This window comes from Hemitrygon akajei, chromosome 17, assembly GCF_048418815.1.
Source record: "Hemitrygon akajei chromosome 17, sHemAka1.3, whole genome shotgun sequence".
NCBI classification, from domain to species: domain Eukaryota; kingdom Metazoa; phylum Chordata; class Chondrichthyes; order Myliobatiformes; family Dasyatidae; genus Hemitrygon; species Hemitrygon akajei.
This window is the reverse complement of record NC_133140.1, coordinates 72,582,575-72,598,932: the sequence shown is the minus strand read 5'-3', so window position 1 is coordinate 72,598,932 and position 16,358 is coordinate 72,582,575. Positions and strand designations below refer to the sequence as shown.

At 43.2% G+C, this 16,358-nt stretch overlaps 1 protein-coding gene across 2 annotated transcripts in view; it reads left to right on the top strand.

Annotated features, from left to right (window-relative positions):
- LOC140740831 (meckelin-like) overlaps positions 1–16,358 on the top strand; it is a 182,096-nt gene that overhangs the window by 88,369 nt on the left and 77,369 nt on the right. For both annotated transcript variants that reach the window (XM_073070373.1, XM_073070372.1), the window contains exons 9-12: positions 3,927–4,026; positions 8,206–8,283; positions 11,257–11,322; positions 13,033–13,177. In XM_073070373.1, coding sequence (XP_072926474.1) covers positions 3,927–4,026; positions 8,206–8,283; positions 11,257–11,322; positions 13,033–13,177 — 389 coding nt within the window. The remainder of the gene's footprint in view (positions 1–3,926; positions 4,027–8,205; positions 8,284–11,256; positions 11,323–13,032; positions 13,178–16,358) is intronic.

Here is a 16,358-nt window from a genome sequence, read left to right as displayed (position 1 = left end):
ACGACAGTCTTTAGGGGAGGAATCCTTACCTGGTCTGGCCTATATGTAACTCCAGACCCACAGCAATGTGGTTGACTCTTAAATGCCCTCTGAAATGGCCTAGCAAGACTTTCATTTGTATCCAACCGCTAAAAAAGAGAAATACTGTGCACCCTAACTGTATATACAGTATGTGCCTAAGACTTTTTCACAGTATTGTCTATCTGCCCTGATCAAAGGTTGTTTCACTGTTTAGATGACAAGTTATTGCTGGCTATACCCAATTGCCTGATGCAGTCAAGATTACCCCAGGTAGTTTGTATTGGCAGCCCAGAGTCATTGAAGAAAAATTGCCAATGAGAGAACTTGTCACCCATGCAAGTGCACAGACTTGGAGGGTGGAATTCCCCCCCCCCCCAGTTATAGGTTTAAATGCCGATTGAGGAACCAATAATGCATGTTGTTGAGGAAGCTGTTTAAGCATGTTAAGAGTTTTCATCCAGCAGTTATTGCAATCTGGGCGAGACTGATTACATTATAAGATAAATAGCCTTGTTGGGTCTCTTAACAAGGCACCTTTCTTTCATACTGCAGAGTGGCATTGTAGCAGCTGAAAGCGGGAGTGAATCATGAGATAGTGATCAGGACAGAGAGCCACGTTGCACTAGATAAGATTGATTATCACCAACGGACCAGAGTTCAAAACCGAGTTCTCCCCTTTGAAAAGTGCTTTAAAAAGTGAATTTCTCTATGGCAACACAGCTGGAGCTGGGTGCCCAGGAAGAGTTGGTGCACTTGAAAGGTGAATGACTGCCATACAATCAACCTCACAGACACAGTGTCTGACCCAGGCTGAAACTGTAAACATGTCCTACCTACAAGGTTCCTATAGTGTGATTATAATAATTGAAGAATTGTCAATCTTTGCCATTTTTACACCACCAAGTGACAGCAGCTTAAATCTAAAATCTGAAAGTTACCCCCAATTAGACTATAAGACATAGGAGCAGAAGTAGCCCATTCGGCCCATTGAGTTTGTTCCTCCATAATGGCTAATTTATTACCCCTCTCAAACCCTTCCCTCCAGAACCTTTGATGCCCTTACTAATCAAGAACTTACCAACTTCCACTTTTAAGTATATCTAATGATCCCCTTTCTTACACAGGAAGCAATGTTTGCACCCTCCACAAAAGTATAGAAACATAGAAAACCTACAGCACAATACAGACCCTTCAGCCCACAATGCTGTGCCGAACATGTCCTTACCTTAGAAGTTACCTAGGGTTACCCATAGCCCTGTAATTTTCTGAGCTCCATGTACCTGTCCAGGAGTCTCTTAAAAGACCCTATCGTATTTTTCTCCACCGCTGTCGCTGGCAGCCCATTCCACGCACTCACCACCCTCTGTGTCAAACACTTACCCCTGACATCTCCTCTGTACCTACTTCCAAGCACCTTAAAACTGTGTCCTCTTTATCCTTAATAAATCAAAGAGCAGATGAGAACAGAAGTACTTACAAAGTGTTTTGCTGAGAAAAAAAGTCCAATAAAGTCAAATTGGAGGAGTAACACTTAATATTCCATTTGGGTAGCCTCCAATATGCTGGCGTGAGTATCAATTTCTCCAGCTTCCAGCACTTTATTCTTACTCCGCAGTCGCTGCTTTTCCATTCCCCATTCTCCCTCCCCTCATACACGTTCTCCTCACTTGCCTATCACCTTCCTCTGGTGCCCTTCCTTCTTCCCTTTCTCCTATGGTCCACTCTGCTCTCCTATCAGATTTCTTCTTCTTCAGCCCTTTACATTTTCCACTTGTCATCTCTCACTTCATCCCTCCTCACTGCCCCCTCCCCCTACCTTCTATCTCCTACCTCATCTGGTTTCACCTATCACCTTCCAACTTGTACTGTTTTCACTCCCTCCCCCCACCCCACCACCTTCTTCTGGTTTCTTGCCCCTTCCTTTCCAGTCCTGATGAAGGGTCTTGGCCCTAAAATTGACTGACTATTCCTTTCTGTAGATGCTGCCTGACCTGCTCATTCTCCAGCATTTTGTGCGCGTTTCTAAGTCTAAAAATGTTCTGCATTTCTGTGTCAAGAGGTGCTGAGCTTTTACCGGTTTACCAAATCATTAGCATTGTCTTCAATCAGCTCCGATCCCAAAATCCAAATTTTGTTTGGTTCATTATTCTGTAGTATGTATTTTAAAATTCAGTGGGTTGAAAATGAGTCACTTAAATAAAATGATAGTTTGATTTGAGATGCATTAGTGCATTGAAGGTGTGGCGGGGTGGAGATATGTGTCTGCCAAATGAGGTAGAAGGCATTCTTAACTCTGCTAACCTGCAGGTCGCCCTTGGGCAAGGTGTAAGACTTGTTTAGCCCTTCCAGTCAGGGTCACGTGTAGCCACGGGTGCAGGTGGCAGACGGTTGTATGAACAGTTGCAGCATATCTCAAGTCTTGGTTATGTGACCACTGATGCCAGGCAGACAATCTCTTGATAGTGGATGAGGTCACCCAACTTGTAAAGACACTGCCCAGAAGAACACAAAGGCATCAAATAAATGCATATGTTTGCTGCTGAATCCTGTAGTTATTTTAGAGTGCAGGCTTTACAGAAAGTTTTATTGTAGAACAACACAGTTGCCTTTGGAATCTTTTAAACAATATTCCTCATGTAAAATCCTGAGATTAATAATACACAGAAGTTGTAAGTGTGTTTTTACCTTGAGTATCATCCTGCTGAATGATGTCCGCTTGAGGCAAATATGATGCTCTCCCTTAATGGAGAACACCTGTACGTGATTTGTTTATCATGGGGAGGTTGATGCGTGGGCAGACACCACACAGTGCTTGACAGATCAGAATCAGGGTCCAGCGGTATGACTTGCAAGATGACTGGGGATCCTTCACTGCTGCAGCCTTCCTCCGCCTTCACTGCCGCTGTGATGTGTCATCATCTTCCGCCAGCTCCACCGTTGAGGTCTTAGCAATGCTCAGAAGATCTGGCGATCTCTGTGTCATGGTCCTTCCCCTTGCCAATGTCAGCTATTCCAGAATTTCTGGCGACACCTGCCTCAGAGGTAAAATTTAACAATAAATTGGATGATGCCAGAGCAGTGCCCTAACTCTGCATCGCCCAATGCCTTTCCAGAGGTAGCACCCAAGGACTTCAATTTCCTAGCTCTAAGAGTTACCTTCATGTATTTTTCCACAGATTTCCTGGTGAGAAACTTGTCTATTATTTGCAATAATATGAGATTCACCCTTACTCCCGTTTGTTAATACAAACATGTAATCGGCCAATCATGTGGCAGGAACGCAGTGCATAAAACAATGCAGACATGATCAAGAGGTTCAGTTGGTATTTAGGCCAAATATCAGAATGGAGAAGAAATCTGATCAAAATGACTTTGAATGTGGAATGACTGTTGGTACCAGACGGTGTAGTTTGAGTATCTCAGAATCTGCTAATCTCCTGGCATTTTCACACACGGTATTTTCTAGAGTTTACAGAGAGTGGTGAGCAGCAGTTTCTGTGGGTGGAAACACCTTGTTAATGAGAGGGGTCAGAGGAGAATGGCCAGACTGGTTCAAGCTGACAGGAAGGCAACAGAAACTCAAATAACCAGCCGATATAAGAGTGGTGTGCAGAAGAGTATCTCTGAATGCACAACACATCGAACCTTGAAGTAGATGGGCTACAGCAGCAGAAGAGCATGGACATACACTCAGTAGTCACTTTATTAGGTACAGGAGATACCAAATAAAGTGGACATTGATTGTATGTTCCCTCAGCATATTTATGCTTGGCCATGATGGAAGCTTGGTAGAAGTTATTTCCTGTGTTGAGACAGCTGCCCACATTTCTTTTAGTGGTTAGTTTTATCTTGTTTTCATTGGCTTAACTTGTGCTTTTTTATTTTCCCTTTTTGTTTTGCAAAAGGACTAACTATCTCCCGAAACTCTTCTATGTGGACTCAAATGTAGCCACATCCCTGGGTCAAACAGCCCCCAAGGGGCTCTCTTTCCGGAAGGATTCCCAGGTGAGTGTGCAGTAATCTTTCAGCACATTTTGGTTCAAGGGTTAAATTACTCGATAAAATTGGAGGATTACTGAAAACTGAAGTAGAAGCAGCAAAAAGGGCTGTTCATCCCTTCCTTCCAGCTCCGCAGTTCAATGAGATCTTTGCTAATCATTTACCTCAGCATCTTCTGCACCAGCCTCATGTCATTTCATTCACTTAACATCCAAAAATCTAACGACGTCTTCTCATGAGTACACCAGAAAATAGCAGCAGGAGTAGGCCTGTGGAACATGGTTGCCTGTCTCGGCTCCCCTTCTCTGCCATTTTGCCCATTTCCTTCATGTTTCAATTATCTATCTGTCTACACCTCTAATGATTTGGTGTGCACCACCCTCCAGACCAGTGAATTCCAGAGATTCATTACCCCTTGAAAGATGGAGGTTCTGCCTTCAGAATTAAGTGACTGGCCCCTTGTTTTATAGTTGTATCCCATCTTCTGCAACTCTTGGCCATGAATGGCTGGTCCATTATTTTAACACAGATTCTAGATACACCAGTGAGTGGAAGCATGAGCTCACTATCCACCCTGTCAGAGCGCCTTTGAATTTAATACATAATCCTTCGAGAAGTGTCATGCAGTTGACTTTCTTGTCAGAGGTCTGACCATTTATTTGATTGGTGTGAACAAATTTCTCTCTCCCTCAAAGCTGTTAGAGGATGGTAGCAAAGTTCGGGGTCTCCGGTTTGTGGATTGGACTGTAGTTCAATTGGACTCTTTTGATTTTGTGTTTTTGCGCCGGGGGCATTGATGATTTTCTTTGAATGGGTTCCATGTTTCTGTTTTGTTTTGTGGCTGTCTGGAGAAGATGAATCTCAGAGTTGTATACTGCATACATACTGTGATAATAAATATACTTTGAACTTTGAGATGTTAATGTTTCCTACCTCCATAAACTCAGTGAAGTCACTGTAAAACTCTCTTGGGTGTCTTAAAATTGTGAGGGTTGCCTTGCATTCTTAATGATATCAAAGTCAATCAAATGACTGAATCACGAGTGGTTGATCACCAATTACCAATACTGAAATTCCTCATTATTTAATTGAAAATTACCTTTCAAATCATTGTATTCAATAACATCCTAAGGAGCAGTATTTCAGTATGAATCAGTGCTGGAAGGATACATTCGCTCTGCGCTCTGTAACGACAGCTGCTGCCTACCTGCAGACACATACTTGATGGGCTAAAGCTAGGTCATAAAATGAATTGTGTTAAAAACAGATGTTCTGGAGTGATTTCAAGAGGGTAAATTAACTACAAGGTTTAGATAACCATTAGAAAACTCCCACAGATTTAAGTTTCACAGGTTCTGTTACCCTCTGAGTCTATGATCACTTCCAGCTGTTCCTGAAATTGTTCACAGCCAGGAAAGCATAATTGTGGTAAGGAGAAGTTTATTTTAGTTTTGGGTTGATGCTGAATCTTTATAGATCAATCTATTCGATCCATTCCCTCACCTTTCCCCAAATCCATGCAAATAATACAGTCAAGTTGCTGCTATCTCTGTCTCTAGTTATTGTTATTACATCTTTCTCTACCATCAAGGTTAAGCACCCTGTAGTTACTGCGGTTATCCTTCTCATCTCCCATCACATCTTTGCGATTTCCATTCCTCAGGCACCTTCCCAGAATCTGTCATCATCATCATTTTGTGTCATGTTGTATGATGTGGGCAATCATGGCCTTCCTATCCCTGACCTGGGCAAATTTTTTTAAAGAAGTAGTTTGCCATTGCCTTCTTCTGGGCAGTGTCTTTAGAAGACAGGTGACTCCAGCCATTATCAATACTGTTGCAAGACTGTCTGCCTGGCGTCAGTGGTTGCATAACCAGGACTTGTGATCTGCACCAGCTGCTCATACGACCATCCACCACCTGCTCCCGTGGCTTCATGTGACCCTGATCAGGGGTCTAAGCAGGTGCTACACCTTGCCCAAGGGTCACCTGCAGGTTAGCGGAGGGACGGATCACCTTACATCTCCTTTGATGGTGATGTATCTCCCCCCACCACCCATCGAAATCTATAAGCATTTCAAAGGTTACAGTCAGAGCCTCTCTAACTTCTCCCATTTTGTTCCTCAGCAACCTCAGACAAATCGCATCTGAACCGGGGGATTTATCCACTTCCCATGTAGTCAGCCTCCTTTATCATCGTAACTCATTCTGAATCTCAACATTTGAGACTCCGGCAGCATCTTGATGTTGAAGTACTCATGTACTGTCTCAGTAATGCACCCTCCCTTACTGAGCACTACTTACCTCTTTTGTCCTTGAATGAGTGTGAAAAAACTGTTTGTGTTTACTTTTACGTTCACTGCCAATCTTTTTACATGCTCTTCCTTTTCTTCTCTTCCTCTTTACTTTCTCCTTGAGTTTTCTGTGACTTCTGTTAGCAATCCGCTCCTTTCCCGGCTCTGTTTCACTGTCTCAGTTAGTCATTCACTCAGCTCCACAGTTAATTCCCCGGCTTTTCTCCACTCCACAGGAATGCGTCTGAAACACTTTCTCTCTAAAGGTCTCCCTCGGTTCAATTATAATATCCCCTACCAGCCTTTGATTAACTTTAACCCAGACCAGTCATTCTCCTTTTCAAATCTGCTGTTCTCTAATTGATTGCTTTTATGTTGCAAAAGTTTATATCCCCTTCCATAGCTATTCTGAGCCTTAAGATATTACACTTGTTATTTGGAGATTCCCCCCCATTGTTACTTGCTCCACTGGATCTGCTCAATTCCCTTGAACCGAGTTCATCAGAAATGTAGAGATCAAGAAGGTTATCCTTAACCCACCTTAAAACTTCTCCTCCACTCTGACCCTTGTGTTATTCCTACCATAGAATACATTTGAATAGATGCACTCTCCCATTAGCACTACCTTTTGACTTCTGTACATTTTTCCAATCATTCCCCCCTCCCTCCAAACAATGTTTCACCACTTGTGCCCTTCCCACTGGTTAGCAGCCTGTGGAATGGACCCAGCAGTGCACAAGTTGCACTTGTAGCCCAACAACCTAATCTGAATATTTGGGATTTATAATGTACATTTGTAAACATTTATTTATTTATTTATTGAGATACATCACTGCGTAGGCCCTTCCAGCCCTTTGAGGCATATGCCACTTAGCAATCCCCGGATTTAATCCTAGCCTAACCACGGGACAGTTTACAGTGACCAATTTACCTGTCAACTGGTATGTCTTTGGACTGTGTGAGGAAACCCACGCAGTCCCGGGGAGAACGTACAAACTCCTCACAGGCAGCAGCGGGAATTGAACTGGGGGTTGCTGGTACTGTAAATCGTTGTGCTGTCCACCTGTCCTATCAGATCATGTTGTGGTGATGTTTGTCGCTCTCAGTCCTGTTTGCACCATTGCTCTTTTTCCTTTGCACAGCCACTGCAAAGTCACCTGACACCGGGAGGCAACTGTAGAATCACCTGATTGTTCCTCTAACTCTGGCCTCCTGACTTTTCTCCTTCATCTCTACACAAGGGGGCAACACGCCAATGCTGCTAGTGATGTGGCTCAGAAACAGTCCCTTCAGCCCACCCTCTGTACTGACCCACTGAAAACACGATGAGTGCGTGAATGTGCAGAGGATGCAGGAATAATGTAAGAAGAAGGGGTTATTTTAGTTTGATGTCGAATTCTGAGTTTAGTTAGTTCAGTACAACATTGTGGGCTGAAGGGCATGTTCCTCTGCTGCACACTAATAATAATCCTGTTTGTTTTATTATCTTGGCCTTGATTGTACTCCAAGTAAATGGTTAATTAATTGGGCAATTGGTTTATTATTACCAGAATGCAGAATATGTTGTTTCATTAAATTTACAGAGAAAACAGTACAAGAAGGCAAAGTTCAAGGGCAACATTGAGATAGACTGAGAGATCAAAAGTTCATCATTGTCTCATAAGAGGACCATGCGGATATCTTATAACATCAGGATAGGAGTGGTCATAGGGTCATCGAGAACTACGGCACAGAAACAGGCCCTTTGGCCCTTCCAGCTGATGACAAAACCATTTAGACTGCCTACTCCCATTGACCTTGCTCTTGGGAATGGGAAACTGGAAGGATCTTTCCTGAACTGATATGTCCAGCTTGTTGTGTGTTTCAATTTTATCCTTTTTGTCTGCCAATAGATCACCTTAAAAATTGTGAAATATGACGCTGGCGGACATTTTCTTGGTTGGGAAGATGTCAGGGGAGGCACTTTACAGGTGAGAAATTGCTTGGTATCACCTTTGGTGTTGCTGCCACATGAACAGTTGAAACTGGAATATTGCAGATATCAAACTCAGTGTGTTATTGGCAGTATTCAGTTTTTATTTTAACTTCATGGGACCATAAGACCATAAGATATAGGAGCAAAATTAGGCCATTTGGCCCATTGAGTCTGCTCTATCAGTTCATCATGGTTGATCCAATTTTCCTCTCAGCTCCAATCTCCTCCCTTCGCCCCGTATCACTTCATGTCCTGACCATCAAGCATCTGTCAATCTCTGCCTTAAGCATATGTAAAGACTTGGCCTCCACAGCTGTCTGTAACAAAAAAATTCCACAGATTCACCACTTTCTGGCTAAAGAAATTCCTTCTCATCTCCTTTTTAAAAAGACAATATTCCATTCTGATGCTGCGAATGCTAGTCTTAGACTCCCCCACCACAGGAAACATTCTCTCCACATCCACCCTATCAAAGCCTTTCACCATCCACCTTAAGACCTTTGAGTTTGCTTGGCACTTTTTTCTTTGTAATAGCAATAGCACCCACTCCTGCTCCCTGACACTCACAGACCTCTGGCACACTGCTAGTGTCTTCCACAGTGAAGACAGATGCAAAGTACCCATCTGCCATTTCTTTGTCCACCATTACTACCTCACCAGCATCATTTTCCAGTGGTCCAGTATCAACTCTCACCTCCCTTTTATTCTTTATATGACTGAAAATCTTTTGATATCCTGCTTTATATATTGGCTAGTTTGCTCTCATATTTCATCTTTCCCCTTCTTATAGCTATTTTAGTTGCCTTTTGTTGGATTTTAAAAGCTTCCTAGTCATCCAACTTCCCATTCACTTCTGTAACCTTATATGCCCTTTTCTTGGCTTTTATGCAGTCTTTAACTTCCTTTGTCAGTCACGGTTGCCTACCCCTCCCATTGATAAAAACTTCTAATGTTGGACATATCTTTCCTTCACCTTGTGAACTATTCCCAGAAACTTCAGCCATCTCTGCTCTGCCATCATCCCCGCCAGTTTCCTCCTCCAATCCACCTGGGCAAGCTTCTCTCTCATGCCTCATTCCATTGCGGTACTGATACACGTGACTTACGCTTCTCCCTCTCAAATTGCAGTATGAATTCAATCATATTATGATCATGTCTCCTAAAGGTTCCTTTACATTAAGCTGACTAATAAAATTGGGGTTATTACATATCACCCAATCTAAGATAGCCTTTCCCCAAGTAGGCTCAACCACAAGCTGCTCTAAAAAGCCATCTCATAGGCATTCAACAAATTCCCTCTGTTGCGATCTGACACCAATCTGATTTTCCCAATCCCCTTGCATATTGAAGTCCCCCATTACCATTATGTCATTACCCTTATTACATACCTTTTCCAGCTCCCCTTTCAACCTCAACCCCTCATCGTGGTTACTATTTGGCCTATATATGATTCCCATAATGTTTTTCCCCCCTTGCAGTTTTTTAACTCCATCCACAAAGATTTGACATTCTCTGACCTCTTTCTAAAGATGTAATTCCATCTTATACTAATAGAGCCATACTACCTTCCTGCCTGTTCTTTTGATACAAAGTATATCTTTTGATGTGAAGCTCCCAATTTTGGCCTTCTTTCAGCTACGACTCAGTGATGCCCACAACATCGTACCGAACAATCGCTGTACCATGAGTTTGTCCACATTCTGCTGGATGCTACGTGCATTTAAATACAGCACCTTCAATCCTGCATTCTTCAGCCTTATGAATTTTGCCTCTGTGGTACAACTTAACTCTTTGCTCTGTCTGTAGATGTACTCAATCACTGGCCTGTTCTTACTTAACATTCATGTTACACCCATCATCCACTTGTAAACCTGCTGGCTTGTTCTCAGCTCTATCATACTGGTTCCAATCCCCCTGCCACATTAGTTTAAACCACTCCCAACATCTCTTGTAAACCTGCCTGCAAGGATATTGGTCTCCTTCGGATTCAAGTGCAACCCATCCCTTTTGTAGAAGTCACACCTGCCCCAGAAGAGGTCCCAATGATCCAGAAATCTGAATCCCTGCCCCCTCCTCCAGTTCTTCAGCCGCACATTTATCCGCCACCTCATTCTATTCCTATACTTATTGTGGCATGGTAGAGGCAGTAATCCCGAGAGTACTACACGAGGTCCTGCTTCTCTGCTTCCTTCCTAACTCCCTGTATTCTGCTTTCAGGACCTCCACCCTTTTTCCACTTATGTTATTGGTACCAATATGTACCACAGCTTCTGCCTGCTCTCCCTCCCTTTTCAGGGTATTGTCAGTATTATAATATGTGTACAAGATGATGAGAGGCATTGATCGTGTGGATAGTGAGAGGCTTTTTCCCAGGGCTGAAATGGCTAGCATGAGAGCACACAGTTTTAAAGTGCTTGGAAGTAGGTACAGAGGAGATGTCAGAGGTAAGTTTTTTGCACAGAGAGTGGTGAGTGTGTGGAATGGGCTGCCGGCGACGGTGGTGGAGGTGGATACGATAGAGTCTTTTATGAGACTCCTGGACAAGTATACGGAGCTCAGAAAATTAGAGGATTATGGGTAACCATAGGTAATTTCTCAGGTAAGGACATGTTCAGCACAGCTTTGTGAGCCGAAGGGCCTGTGTTGTGCTGTAGGTTTTCTATGTTTCTATTATTTCACTCATTCAGAGTTAACTGCTAAATTTCTAACAGTTGTCCACATTGAGAAACACCAAATCATTGACTCTGCCTCAGGGGCTTTGCTGCATAAGTTCTTTTTCCAGAGTTATTGTCACTTCACGAAGTAACAATACCAAACATGGACAGGTTCTCCAAAATGACAACCATGACATTTCCTGTAGAATGGACCACTGGTCCTGTTTTGACCAGACTGAATTACTATTTTCCTCATAGACCACACTGTAATTGGTCCACCTTGTCACACACCTTTATGTGTTTTTTTTTAACAGCTATGCCCCAACACACAAACATTGTTGGATGCAGCGTACAAATTTGGCTCTTTCTTCGTCCAGTCGGTGAGTCTTGTTGAAAGTGGGTGCAGAACTTTCTGGAACAACAGACAGTTTACTGGTGGAACTCGGGGGGTCAAGCAGGTTGTGGTGCAGCTGGGGTTGTTGGGTAACAAATTCTCCGTCTGATTCAGGCTTTTGACGATTGCTTTCCTCACATAGATTCTGCTGGACCTGCAGGGTTCCTCCAGCAGATTGTTTGTTGTTCAGATTCCTGCATCTGTAGCTACTTGCATTTCCTTAGATCATCTTGGATTATGTTTGTTTACCTTAATTCTGAAGGTACCGCTGAAGACTTAACATTTGTTGCAGGTTGAGAAAACCTTGAAACAAACACAAAATGCTGGAGGAACTCAGCAGGTCAGGCGGCAGCTATGGAGAACAATGAACATTTGATGCTTTGTGCTGAGATCCTTCATCAGGAATACTGAAAGATCTTGATGAAGGGTCTTGGCCTGAAATGTCACTGTTCATTCCTTTCCATCGATGCTGCCTGACCTACTGAGTTCCTCCTGCTTTTTGTGTTTGTTTCTCTGGATCTTGAGCATCTGCAGGATTACACCTGTTTCTGGCAACCCGAGTGTGAACTATGTCTTCTTCTGATGTCACATCAGTTCACACCAAAAATGGTCACTAAATTGGGACATTCTCACTTTCAGAAACCATGACTGTGTTTTTCTCTGAATGAAAAGGTTTAGAAGATAACTCGTGCTGCACAGATGCCAGGGCTGCCTATGAGGGTCAGGTCAGTTGAGCACCACTTTCTATGGTAGCTGTGCAGAGTTGTGGAGATGAGGGGCAATGGAGGCAGGCTGAATGCTGTCCTCCCTTCCTGTGGGCTGATCATCAGTTGGTAGCTCTTTAGCAGGCCGACTGGATAATGAGACATTATAAATTCAAGGGATTCTGCAGATGCTGGAGATCCAGGGTAACACACACAAAGTACTGGAGGAACGCAGAAGGTCAGGCAGCATCTATGGAAAGGAATAAAGAGTTTGAAATTTCAGGTTGAGACCCTTCATCGGGTCTGGAAAGGAAGGGGAAAGAAGCCAGAAGGAGAAGGTAGGGCGAGGAGAAAGAGCACCTACCAGAAGGTGACGTTTCTGCTTTTCCCCTCCTCTCTTTCCTTTTTCCATTCTGGCTCCCCTGTTACCCCTTCTCTTCTCCTCGCCTGCATATCACCTCTCTCTCTGGTGCCCACCCTCCTTCCCATTCTCCTATGGTCCATTATCCTCCCCTATCAGATTCTTCCTTCTTCAGCCCCTTACTTTTTCCATCTATCACCTCCCAGCTTCTCAATTAATCCCCCTCCCCCACCCACCTACCTGCCCCATCACCTGGCTTCACCTATCACCATCTGGTTTATACTCCGTCCTGCTCCCCCCCCCCCACCTTATTCTTTCTTCTTTCCCTTTTCAGTACTGATGCAGGCCTGAAATGTCAACTCTTTATTCCTTTCCATAGATGCTGTGTTCCTCCAGCATGTCTGTGTTTTAATGAGATGTTTATTGGCTTAGTGGAGTGCCGCTGGTAACTTTTATAACTGTTTAATCTCAGTGGAAGGGAAAACAGTGAACACCACCAGTTATCACAAGACTTTGTGTTTGCCCCCAAGTTGACCTCGTTTCCAATTGCTGACACGGTCTGTTGAAGCACTGGATCCAGGTTTGGAGACCAGGTGTTCATTAGCGAGTGATGCTCACTGCTTCATTTCAGTGTACAATACGAATCTCGGACCTTCTGCGCCGATTCCCGGAGCCAGTGCTTTATGAACTCTTTCTCCACTACAACGATAACCAAGAGCAGCCAAGGGTCTGGCCCATCCCAGTGCGCAGTCTGAATCTGGACAGGAATGGTTTGGGTAAGTCACTGCTTTCGTTCACCCTGCAGAGGCAGTGATGGTGAGGTGACTGCTTTGTATTTAGCATTTTAGTAGTATTTGAATAATATTGTAAATATATTTAGTTAAGCATTTTTGTTGATTTAAATAACCAATTACAAGTTAAATGTAAAAATAAGTGAATTGCATATGTCATGACACTACCATATGATCAGTGCGTGCCTTGCTTAATGTAAACTCGATCTAAGACTTGTATCTCTCAGCTCTCTTCCTTTGAATTAGTTTAAATTAGTTTAATGTTTTGAAGTTACAAAACATAACACTGATCAGAAACAGAGAGTGGTTGCACAGCGGATGGAAGCATTGGCTATCTGAATCTATGTTGTCTTATTGTAAACTATTTCCCTGTTAAATTAAATAAGTAGTGCAAAAAGAGAAAAAAAAGTAGTGAGGTAGTGTTCATGGGTTCACTGTCCATTCAGAAATTAGATGGCAGAGGGCAAGAAGCTGTTCCTGAATTGTTGACTGTGTGCCTTCAGGCTCCTGTACCTCCCCCCTGTTGGTAGCAATGAGAAGAGGATATGTTCTGGGTGATCAGGGTTCTTAATGATGAATGCCTCCTTTTTGAGGCATCGCTCCTTGAAGACATCCTGGATGCTGGGGAGGCTAGTGCCCATGATGGAGTTCACAACTTTCTGCAGTTTATTTCAATCCCACCCATACCAGACGGTGATACAGCCAGTTAGAATGCTCTCCAAGGTACATCTGTAGAAATTTGTGAGTGTCTTTGGTGACATAAAAGATCTCCTCAAACTCCTAATGAAATATAGCCATTGTCATGCCTCTTTGCAACTGCATCAATATGAAATATTAATAATGCCATCTTAAATATAGGGGGCACAGGAAAGAGATTTGCAGATGATACAAGTATTGTCCATGTGCATGACAATGAGGAGGTAAGGTTTGGAGAGAAGTTCCACCACAGAGTCAGACAGACCCTTTGGCCCATCGATCGATTCCCACCCAGAGCCCATTTACACAAGTGCAGAAGGGTCATTTGGGCAGAGAAGTGGTGATATAATTTAATCCATAGAAGTGTGAGAGAGTGAATTTGGGAAGACAAGGGAACAAAGAGTAAATAAACACTGGTGGACTGAATTGTTTGGAGGAACAACGGGGTTTTGGAATGTAGTGGGAAGACTGATAGAAGGTAGCCACTCTCTCTACACGATGATCCACTTTATTTTAATCTCCTGACCTTTCTCCTGTGTGGGAACGAAGCTCATCTGTAGCTGAAACGTTTTCACTCTGAAAGCCTCCCCCATAGTTCACTCACAATTCTCCTGCTTGAGCACACCTTCCTTGAGCAGCCAGAGCACTGATTGTAAGAGAACTGTGTATTACATTGAACAGACCACAGCTTGTGCACACTGCTCTGGTCACCACGTTACTGGGTGGATGTAACTGCACTGGAGAGTGCACAGAGATTAACAAGGGAATTGATATATTTGGAAAATTGTAGCTATGAGGAAAAGTGGGGTAAATCTTCTTTAGTACATAGAACAAAGTGGTGCTGAAATAAATAAAATAGTAACTTACATCTATACCACAAGTTCCATATCCTTCTACTCTCTGCTTTTCATGTGTCTAGAAGCATCTTAAGTATCTCCATTGTGTCTGCCTCCACCAGCACTTCTGGCAGCACACCCCAGACACCCACCACTCCCTGCATAAAAAAAATCTTGTTTGAGCTTCCCTCCTCTCACCTTAAATGCATACCTTTGTTAATAAATATTTGGCATTTGGACCCTGGGAAAAAAGATACTGTCTGTTTACTCTAATTGTGCCTCTCTTAATCTTATAAACTTCTACCAGGTTTTCCTTCCGCTTGTGCCACTCCAGAGAAAACAACCCAAGTTTGTCCATCTTCTCCTTAAAGCACAATAAACAGAAGAGGTTCTGCAGATGCTGGAAATCCAGAGCAACACACTCAAAATGGTAGACGAACTCAGCAGGTCAGGCAGCATCTAGAGAAAGGAATAAACAGTCGATGTTTTGTACTGAAACCCCTCATTGGGACTGGAAAGGACGGAGAAAGATGCCAGAATCCTGAAAACCCTCTTCTATTCCCTCATTGTTTTCTTGAGAAGGAGAACATTGAGGAAGAACTTAATTGATGTATACAAAGTTATGGGGGGCAGCCAACAAGGGGAATAAATTTAAAGCAATTGCTACAAGTATTAGATGGGGCAGAGAGGAAGTTTAGTTTTACCCAAAAGTTGTTGGAGTCAGGATATCACCGTCTGAAGATTCAAGATTGTTTAATGTCATGTCCAGGACGCAAATTTAAGGGAGCACATAATAATTGTTACTCCAGATCCAACGCAGCACAAAAAACGCAATAAGAAAAAGGACTTAATATTAAAAATAATACAAGAAATATACATAAGATAGCTTACATGCATAGACTGATTGTATGTCCATAAAGTGACACTAGACACAGGTGTGCTTGTACATAAGGTGATTTACAGAAAATGATAAAGTAGCGGTGGTTGGGGGTGTGGAGTGGTGGGTTAGTGGGAGGAGATGTTCATCAGCCTTATATAGTGGGTAGGCTGAAACCAGTAATGCATTGGTCAGTTTTGATCACCCATCGTAGAGCCTTCTAGTCTGCTGCAACGCAGTTCTGTTAAGCTGCTGGGTACAGCACATCTGTAGAATGATGTGAGTGTGGATGTGCATCGTCTTGCTCTTCTCAGCCTCCTCAGAAAATAGAGGTGTTGGTGAGCTTTCCTGATTGTGCAGAATGTGTCCTGGGACCATGAGACATTGTGCAAAATGTGCACCCCAAGGAGTTTGAAATTGTTAGTAGTTTCCATGGCTGTACCACCAAAGTAAAGAAGGGTGTCAGAGGTGCAAGTTCTCTGAAGACGGCAACCATCTCCTTTGACTTTTTGACTCTGAGGAAAAGGTTATTTGCCTAGCACCAGGGTGATGGTGGGGAGGATTCCCTCATCACAGCAGGAGAACTTGAAAGAGATGTGACCTGCATGACTAGGCAAAGATAATTCCCTCGTTCCACATCACTAAATCAAAGTGCTTTTGTGGGAGCATGCTGTGTGCAACTGGCTGCAGATTTTCTGCAAAGGTGACTGAAGAGGTATTGCATTGGCTTTCAGAGTTGTTGGTCTAGGACCTTAAG